General features: G+C 38.1%; 1 protein-coding gene across 1 annotated transcript; it reads right to left on the reverse strand.

The window, feature by feature from the left end:
- Nucleotides 1–290: 290 nt before the first annotated feature.
- Nucleotides 291–9130, reverse strand: arfgap3 (ADP-ribosylation factor GTPase activating protein 3). Its single transcript, XM_051392302.1, has 16 exons — nt 8956–9130; nt 8185–8303; nt 7671–7743; nt 7422–7553; nt 7170–7250; nt 6960–7053; nt 6815–6874; nt 6690–6736; nt 6447–6598; nt 6173–6304; nt 5949–6074; nt 5518–5670; nt 4993–5110; nt 3875–3962; nt 3012–3136; nt 291–2928 (listed from the first exon to the last, which is right to left on the reverse strand). Exons 1-16 carry the CDS (start codon nt 9022–9024, stop codon nt 2911–2913), a joined length of 1587 nt encoding a protein of 528 aa, XP_051248262.1. The 5' UTR covers nt 9025–9130; the 3' UTR covers nt 291–2910.
- Between the last annotated feature and the right edge of the window lie 252 nt (nt 9131–9382).

The following is a 9382-nucleotide window of genomic DNA, read 5'->3' on the forward strand; positions in this document are numbered from 1 at the left end:
TTATGTCTCAAGTGGCGTAATGGTTTGACATTCAAATAATGATCTATTTTATTCGCGTTTACCAATTTGTTTGATCGTTAGCTCCAATGTTAACGCTCCTAATTCCGACAGCGCCGGAAGCACCGTCAACGCCTCACCCAGCCACGTAAGCGGCTGCCAGCTGCAGTTTGTCCTGAAGGTGGCTAAACATGGATTAATGATGTCTTTCCAGTACAGTTGAAACAATTAATAATCTATTAATTGATTATTTGATAGACATTAAATTAATCAGCAACAATTCTTATAATTAATTTATTTTTAAAGCCATTTATTAAACAAAACATATCACACATCTCCTGATTTCAGCTTCTCAAGTGTGAGGGTTCGCTGCTTTTCTGTTCTACAACAATGTAAATTGAATATATTTAAGTTAAAGACAGTACATTTGAAGACATCAACTTGGACTCTGTGAAACTGCGATGGACACTTTTTTTCTTACAAACAAAATCAATCAATCAAAAACACATTTCTGTGCAGCACAAGCCATTTATTTGGCATGTTTTCAAAAATCTTTCTTACATTTTGAGAAAATATGTCAAAACTTGATTATCAGTAGGGTTCTATAAATGGTAATTCAAAGCCCTATACAACATTTTATTGTGTATACTGTATATTCCATTATTATTTAACGGTTGCTTTCCAGCCATCTTGGGTTCATGATGTGTCAACTAACTACAAGGGCCATGCAACTTACACCCAAGCTACAGCTCTTTCATGTAAGAATTAACAATATTCAACAGCAGAAGACACAAACAATCTTACAAAGATCAACAAAAAAAAACAAAAAACAGTCTAACATGGACGCATCGTCACCTTAAAGAGGCAAAAGGTTCAATTGCAATACAGTACATTCAAGCAAAAAGCTGCCACGCGCAATTTCTAACAAATTATGTGCAAAAAAAAAAGGGTAACTAGATGACTCCACAATATTACAATATGAGGGCGAGTTAATGAGATCTTTGGACTAAGGCATAGAGTGATGGAGTAAACAAATATTTGGTCACTGAAGGATCTACAACTCTCACTTTGCTCTCTTTTAGTGTTTCATATTTAACAACTCCTGAGAGGCATAAACAGTACAGACATTGCTCAGTAATATAACCATTCTGTTCCTGATCAGTCCCTTAACTCCACACAATATAGATATACAGATATCTGAAGCATCATGGCAAAACTTTATCTAAAAGCTAAAGCACAGGCCATACTGTAGTCATCCCAAACCATGAGCCATGAACGGATATCAAGCTGCTTTTTGTATTGCTTTTAAATGTCAAACCGCACAATAGCACCACCTGTAGTGCTACCTGTTCCCCCTAGCTCGGTCATATTTGTCACAATTAAAGACCTGGACCTTGGCAGTATGGTACAGCAACAACAACAACAACAAAAAAAACAGCAGTGAAGGCTTTAAAGGGGTTGTTTGCATTCGTATTTTAAGTGGACGTGTTGCTGTACAGTGGGGCCTGAAAGCTACAAAGAGGTCCCACCGCATCATCAAATCCTAATCTGAAATGGGGTACTTTAAATTAAATACCAAAGGGGGCGACGCAGAAAGTCAACACATAATATTAAACACAAACTCCAACCAAAAAAAAAAAAAAAGCTGCTACAAAATTCAAACCAAATCATCATCAGAAAGGAACCTTTGAATTCAATAAATCTACACCGTCGACCATATTCTTGATTACAATGTGTTAAAAGTCCAAACAACTGGACTGAGGAAAAGGAATATAACACATAGTGCAACTGGCCTACATCAAGCAGGGTCATTCTAGTGCCAGTAAGTTGATTGCTGTTCTTCTTTTGTAAAGGAATAGGCTTAGATGAGAAGACAGATCTCCACTCTCACATCTGTCTGTTAAATATGGAGTCACAGCCAGCAGGCGATAAGCTTAGCTTAGCATAAAGACTGGAAACAGGGGGAAACAGCTAGCCTGGCTCTGTCCACACAATTCATACAAAAAGCCAAAGTTTTTACTCTTCTGTCTTTTGTCTTGTCTGTTTGTTTAGGCTAGCTGTTTTGCCCTGTCGATCGAATGTGTCCTTTGAACCTGCTTTGAAATAACTGCTTAGGCTCTTATGCCATCTTGTCATTTTTTGACTACAAATGCAAGACCCAAAGAAAAAAGAGAAAAACAACTGTTTTCAAGATACTGAAGCTTATGTGCTTAAGAGGCCTATTCCAATTTATATAACAGATAATAAGCGCAATAAAGAAATATATATCTGGTTCCCCAAGGCCTCTTTATCAGGTTTTGGTCCTATGTGTGGGAAAGTAAACATAAGTGCACTTGGGGACAGAAAGGACACTTTTAAACCTGTGGGAATGTGCAAAAAAAAGCACAATATGACACTACAAAGTGCATATGATGAGTGAAAGTATTTTAACCAATTAAAAACTGAATTGACCCCCACTGCTTACATTTATTTATTTTTTTACCTCATCAACTAAAGGAATCAAAAAGCAAACCCCTCCTTCAAAAACAGCATAAACCTTCAAAATATTTAAACCCCAAGATTGCAAAGCAATAAAAATAATAAACTGCAAACTAAACCTTCATTACTGAATTATAGACGTAGATCTCCCTTCAAGATGCCTGCAGGGGAACATGATTCCACTGGAAATATTGTGCTTCGGTCACCTTGATTTCTAACGACTGCTGTATATACAGTATCTAATAAAAAACTAGATATAGATGTACACAGGGTTATTTGGGGGTAAATTTTGATGCTGTCACAGAGCACGGATCAATCTTTCTCCTTTTTTCACACCCCAGATGAGTGACCTCCGCTCACTGGGAAACTTATCTGACTCCGTTAAACAGAGGACGACTATAAGGCCGCTGAATCCGAGAAAAAACGCACCGTGATTCAGGAACTGTAGTGATCCTAGAAAAAAACAAATACATTATTAGAACGTTATATTTATCAGACAAGACATTTATATGATCTTAATTCAAGTGCAGACCGACCTGGATTGAGCTAACTACGCCGCTGGCCATGACGGAGAGCTTCCCTGCGACTGAGCGCACTCCCAGTTTGAGCTGTGACATGTCGGGAGCACTAGGTAGCACGTTGGACAGACGGTACGAACTCGCTGTGTGCATAAGACAAACAGAGTCAGGCAGACAGACAGAGAACAACAAGCTTCAACAAACATATTTGTTATTAGGTGGCACATACGAGTGATTTGAGAGAATTTGTTGTATTTAGAATTTTCTCTTTGGGCGATAAGTCACTGTACTCTGCTTCTAACACCTAAAAACTAGTATAATGCCTAAAATTGGAGTTTAAATGTGATGGAATTCAACTAAAATAATAATAAAAAGTTGAAATCCATAAATGAATACTCGGTTCACAATATCATTATCATCATGGCTTGGAAATTTACTGAGAGGTTCAACGTTTTGGTTTATTTTTAAGAATTTAGTGGCACATTTTGGCAATTTATGCATTAAGATAAGAAAATATTATAAATATATAATAGAAAATGTAAGACTATAATGAAAAAGATATACACTATATGCAGTATGGTGTGCAGAATATTTTAAGCAGCCTATAACTAAACTGTACGTGTGCAATGTGAAACTACATTTCAATAGTAGTCGTTGGCAGGAACCCGACATGAGACACAGTACAGGCTTATATTCTCCTGTCCCATCTAAGTCATGATCTTATTGAGTTTTATTTAGTGTCCGACTTCATGTCCAATTACTGTTTCATTATTTCTGTCACAGACAGAACTGCTGTAATGTCAAATGACAAATTTATCTGGTAAGCAAATTATACATGGAATTGTTTTTGTAAGGGAAACGATGGTGCTGTTGTCTCTTACCAGTCTGTTTCTTTGGATCATCAAAAAGGTCTGCTGAACTTATGGAAGCGCTCCCAGCAAATCTTTCCAGTTGTGTTCTGGCCTCATACTAAAAAAAAAAACCAGACATACAGCCATATTTCAAACTGATTTAAACTGATTAGAGGGTACATCATAATCACTGTGGGAGAAATTGTTTTTGGAAATTGATTTGGATGCACAGTTTTTTTGAAATAGGTTAGAAAATATCACTCAGTCGGCTTCAAAATGTTTGTTGGTGCAGGAGGTGTAAACAGGACTTTCCAGTCTTTCTATAATTAATCTTGCATATAAAAAGAATTTTGGAATTACTTTTTATGACTTTATATTTATTAGGTCATTATTATTACATTGCTGCTCTTTTGAACCCATTTTTAATTAGATAGTGCCTCATGCTGCTGCAGTGCTAGTGTTCAGCCTCTGTTAGGGTCTGTTCAGGTCAACCACATTTTGGATCAATCAGGTCTAATAATCCTTGCAAACCCTTCAGACACCCGGTCATGGACGTTGAGGTTAAGGTAGGATTTACACTTGTTTGTTTCAGTTCAAGTCCAAAAGTTAAAGACTAACTTTGGTTATTTTCAACCTAGACCGTATTTCCCCATGTTTCTGTGTCAAAGTGATTGATAGAGAGTTTTGAATTTAGTCCAGTATTGAGTGAAACGTTTCAGCCTGCAGCCACAAAGCGGTCTACAACATAATCCTAATGGGCAATTGTGCATCTTCAAAATCTGTCCATTAAAAGCTCTTGTGTTTACCACTGACTGGCTCAGATTGTTATTATAAGTGTCTGACAACAAGAGCGTGCAGAGAAAAATAAAAAACATGGGGAAATAAAATCCAGGTTGAATATCAACAACTACAAACAGTCTAAAGTACCTGTTTTGAAGTTTAAATGAAACTATAGTTCTCTACAATCACTACTAGCACTGGTTTCATAACACATGATTAGATATGTGTACTGTAACTTATATGCATGTGAAAAGCTATACTGACAATCTACAATAATAACCACACAGTGTGGAAGTCAACTCTGATCATGTACAACACAATATATACAGTTTACACAACATGTGGGCCTGCGTGTCGTCATTGTGTACCTCAGAGTTGTCCTGTTTTCCAAAGTACATGTCAGAAGAGATTGCTTTCACGTCTCCAAACTTTACCCGAGCTTCTCCCGTGTCTGAGACTGGTTCTGGTTTTCTTCTGGATGTGGGCCTGATTGCAGACAATGATTACAAGTGAAAATAATTGTGATATAATAAAACATTTTTCGTTATCATTAAGACTTTAGTTTAGCCATAATTAGAAAGCAAACCTGACATTTAAGTTTTTTTCTATCATCTTACATTCTAACACCTAAGCACATAATATAAACTCTTTCCATGTGTAAAACCAAACTTAATTGAGTTTGAAATCATTAAACTACAGAAATTTGAAAGAAAACGTAAGATAAACTGAGCTCCAATCACATGATCACAATACAAATACACTGAAACTTGATAAATGATAACTAGAAGTTAAAAAAGGGTTAAATTCCTTCTCTATCAAGCAACAACAGTAAGTTTTTAAAAGTCATGAGTTACAGGATGTACATTACATTAAAACACATAATATGCTGCTACCTGTCATCCAGTGATGATATATTGGAGGTCAAGTAGAAGTCTGGCTCTGGCTTCTTGCTCTCCTTCATCCAGCCCCCTCCGTCACCTTTATCGTCCCACCGAGAGGAGAAAATATCGGAGGTTTCTATTTGATCCTCAAACCGGGACGAGTTCCTACAGAAAGGAGTAATTCAGAATAATGTCAGGTGAAGAAATGCCTTTAAAAGCTTTAATGTTTTTCAATTCACTAGTTCAAATTGAATTATAACACAGTACTGCCAAAGCAGTGTAAAAATACTGACATTAACTCACAATATATTCACAAATGAATACATGTATGCAACATAAACAACATTAAATAACTCGCTTTTTCTTTGTGCACAAGTTAACATACCAATAATAATATTATTAATAATACCTGTAACAGAACTTAAAAATAATGATTATCTGACCTAGAGCCGAAGGACACCTCATCGTCGTCGTCCTCAGTGAACCGCCGTCCTTTGGTGGTCTTGGTCCCACGTGGATTCTCCTGCTGGATCATGTGCATGTCCGATGTCACAGAGTGAGACACTCCACTAGAGAGAGAAGCAGAAAATGGAGCAGTAAATTAGAACTAATTCTTCAATCGGCTCAGGATCCAGGATCAAAAGTGTTTGTCTCTTGATCTGCGTACCTCCTGAAGCCTAGACCCATGCCCAGTCTCTCAGCTTGCTCTTTCTTATTCCCCTCTAATCCCTTCATTTTCTGCTCATCCATTTTCCTATGCTGCTCAAGATCTTTACAGGCCAGTCGCAGGGATGGAGCGCTGAGAGGGAAGAAGGCAGGTGAGATTATAAAGAGAGAGAGAGAGAGAGAGAGAGAGAACCACAGCTAACAGAAACACAAAAAATACATTTATTGACCACAAAAAATTGGAGAAACAACTTAATAAAAGTCAAGACACGAACATGGATTCCTCGTGTTGAGTATTCTTCTTTCCAGCAGTCGTGCCATCGTCTTTCTCTCTGAGCTTGTCGGCAGCTTGAGCCTTCTTCTCCAGCTCTGAGAAACTCTTACTGCTAACCTTCTGAGCACCCAGACCGCCTTTCTTAGCGCCCAGCTAGAAGCAAACACGTTTTTTTGAAAACACATTATGAATCCACAGCCTGCAAACATACATGATAATGCTTTCTGCTGCAATGAGTACGTACTGTTTTCTTGGCAGCAGCTGGCTTCTTCTTAAAAAGAGAGGAAAGCTCTGGAGAGAAGGACAGTAAAGTTACATCACCTACAGTTCAAGGTCTTCTCATCCTAAACATGAGGAATATAAACCAACCTGGATTCGCTTTAGGAGAAACGCTCAGCATCTCCACACTAGGACCCTCATCTAGATTACCTGAAAAGGTTTAATGTACATGGTATGAGCCACATAAATGGTGGAGATAAATACAACTAGTTTTTATTTTAGAGACTTCATATACCATTTTTGTCCTCCTCTGTTTCCACAGTTGAAGTCTTCTCTGGTGGGAAAGAGCTGAGACTCATTTTGTCCATTTTCATATTTTCAGGAAGAGCCTGTACATTAAAAGAGAGCCACACTGTGAAATGACTAACCCCCCTGTCGCTGTGTAGGTATCCAACAAGCAGATATAGGGGATACAATCCCACCTAAGCAAAGCACACTCCTTCACCTGTGTATGCAGACTGAAGAAATCCACCTGCTTGTCGTCGGGGGACGTTGGGGAGAGAGGAGCCTGACTGTCGAGCCACAACTGTACAGAAGAAGAGTGGTAAAAAGTGACATATATAGCTATATTTTATGCAAAGTGTGATAACGAAAGAGGTACTACGCAGGAAGCCAATGTTCTTTATTAGTTCTTTTGTTTGTTTTTTTTACTCTGTGGAGCAACCTACAAATGTAGGTAGAAACATATCTGCATTACCTCAGTGCCATGGCTTCTGGTGGCTTGCGTGGCTAAAGTCTTTATCTTCTCCCTGTACAACTGAGCAGCTCGACTGTTGTACTTGGCATTGGCAGCACTGGTTGTGCACCCATATTGACTGAAAAATGCAACCTGCCGTGGGAATATCAGAACAGATAGAGGAAAGCAGAGAGGAAGAGTCATGTTAACGTGTGTTACACAATGCTCGGATTTCAATCTGTTGCTATTATTCTGCCGTCAGGTACTGACCGCGCTGGCATTGCCTCCCACTTGCATACATCTCAGCTGATACCACGACCAATTAAAATCCAGCTCGGTGGACCTGTGTAACACAATAATGTCAGGATTTTAAACAAACTTTGAGCTTTTATGTCACAAAATGGTTTGGCGGGTACAAATCGCATCTCCGGTTCCAAAATAAATCTCTTCCTGCCATCTGACAAAGCACAGAGATCACGTTACTGGAGTGCTGGCCTCTTTCCATTGGCTGCCAAAGGTGTTTGGGATTCAAAATAAAAGTGTAGGTACAATTTATCAGCATCTACACGCAAGTGAATTTCTGACTTATTGTCACTATACTGTAATCTAGAATAATTTAACTCTCACTTTTGGAAAAAAAAATGAGAGAAAGAGTCCCTTATATTTGCAGATACTATTTTGTCTTTTTAAACTATAACTGTGTTACTATCTCCTGCTAAATGCTTTTATTGTGAAGCACCTTGTAACTTTTGTTTTGAAAAGTGCCATGTAAACAATTCCTTACCTGATGAAAGACAGGTGCACCCCAAGAGACCTGTGTGTCCCAGAGCAATCTATACATAGGAATACACCATAAGTGATGCTGGCCCAACTGGGGTTTTTAACTGAGCAGTCAAAGCAAACCTGAGGATGGAGAGATGGAGAGAGAGAGAGAGAGAGAGAGCACAGGAAATGCTTAAATATATTAGAAAATATAAACAAAAAAGGGGAAAATGACATCTTAAAGAAACAGGGAAGGTCTGAAGCTGAAGATCATAAGTTCAAGCTCAATAAAAAGGAGACGTGGAAGCGTGTATGATTAAAAACTGTGCAAGGGTCTGAAGTGCACGTTGACTGGAACACTAACAGCTGTTGCAATAAATTAACTCTTACAGGTAGAGCACACGTCCTTTGTAGGTATTATTCAGGATGTAAACATTAATGTATATTCTCCGATGGGCCGCGAAACTACGAGCATAAACAAACACGGCTAATGTCAGCTGTCAAATATAAGCTAACGTAGCTGGGCTGTCTCGGTTACATTCACACATTTTCTTCTATATAAATTATCGCAAATGTTACCAGGAGCACAATTGAAGCTTTAAAAAAAAAAAAAAGAAGAGCGATATTGAACATGACACGTTATCGGTTAATTGTTAAATTAACATTAGCTGTTTTTTTTTTTTTTTTCCTCAAAGTGCGACGTGTCAGGTATTTTAGTTCAGCTAACTTCCTCGTTAAAAAAAACAACAACACAGAATAGGATTTTAAAATATAAAAAAACCCCCCCCCTCACCTTATTCGAAGGGATGGAGCGAAGACGCTTAAAGATAGCAGAGATATCCTGCTTGCTGGGCTCGGACATGGTTCCGTCTGCGGTTCGAGAAGTGGCATGAAAAAGAAAAAAGAGAAAACAGCCCTCCGTGTTTTCTCCCTCAGTAATAAGCGAATGCGACACGTCAGTAAGGAGGACATCATGGCCTCGCTCTGATTGGATGGAAGCGACCCGTGGTTGTGTTGTTGTGGCAAGGGCTGCTGGGTAATGTAGTTTACCGTTAACGTGGATTAATTAATAAGCGCCTTTTAAGAAGTCTTTAAAGTGAAAGTAATTTTTGTGAAGGATGTCCATATATTTATATTTATGTTATAAATATATTTTGCTGCTTAGATTATTTTTATTCTTTATAGTTTTATATTTTCTATAATAGTTTGTAATATTCTTT

This window comes from Dicentrarchus labrax, unplaced genomic scaffold (genome assembly GCF_905237075.1).
Source record: "Dicentrarchus labrax unplaced genomic scaffold, dlabrax2021, whole genome shotgun sequence".
In the NCBI taxonomy this organism is placed as follows: Eukaryota; Metazoa; Chordata; class Actinopteri; family Moronidae; genus Dicentrarchus; species Dicentrarchus labrax.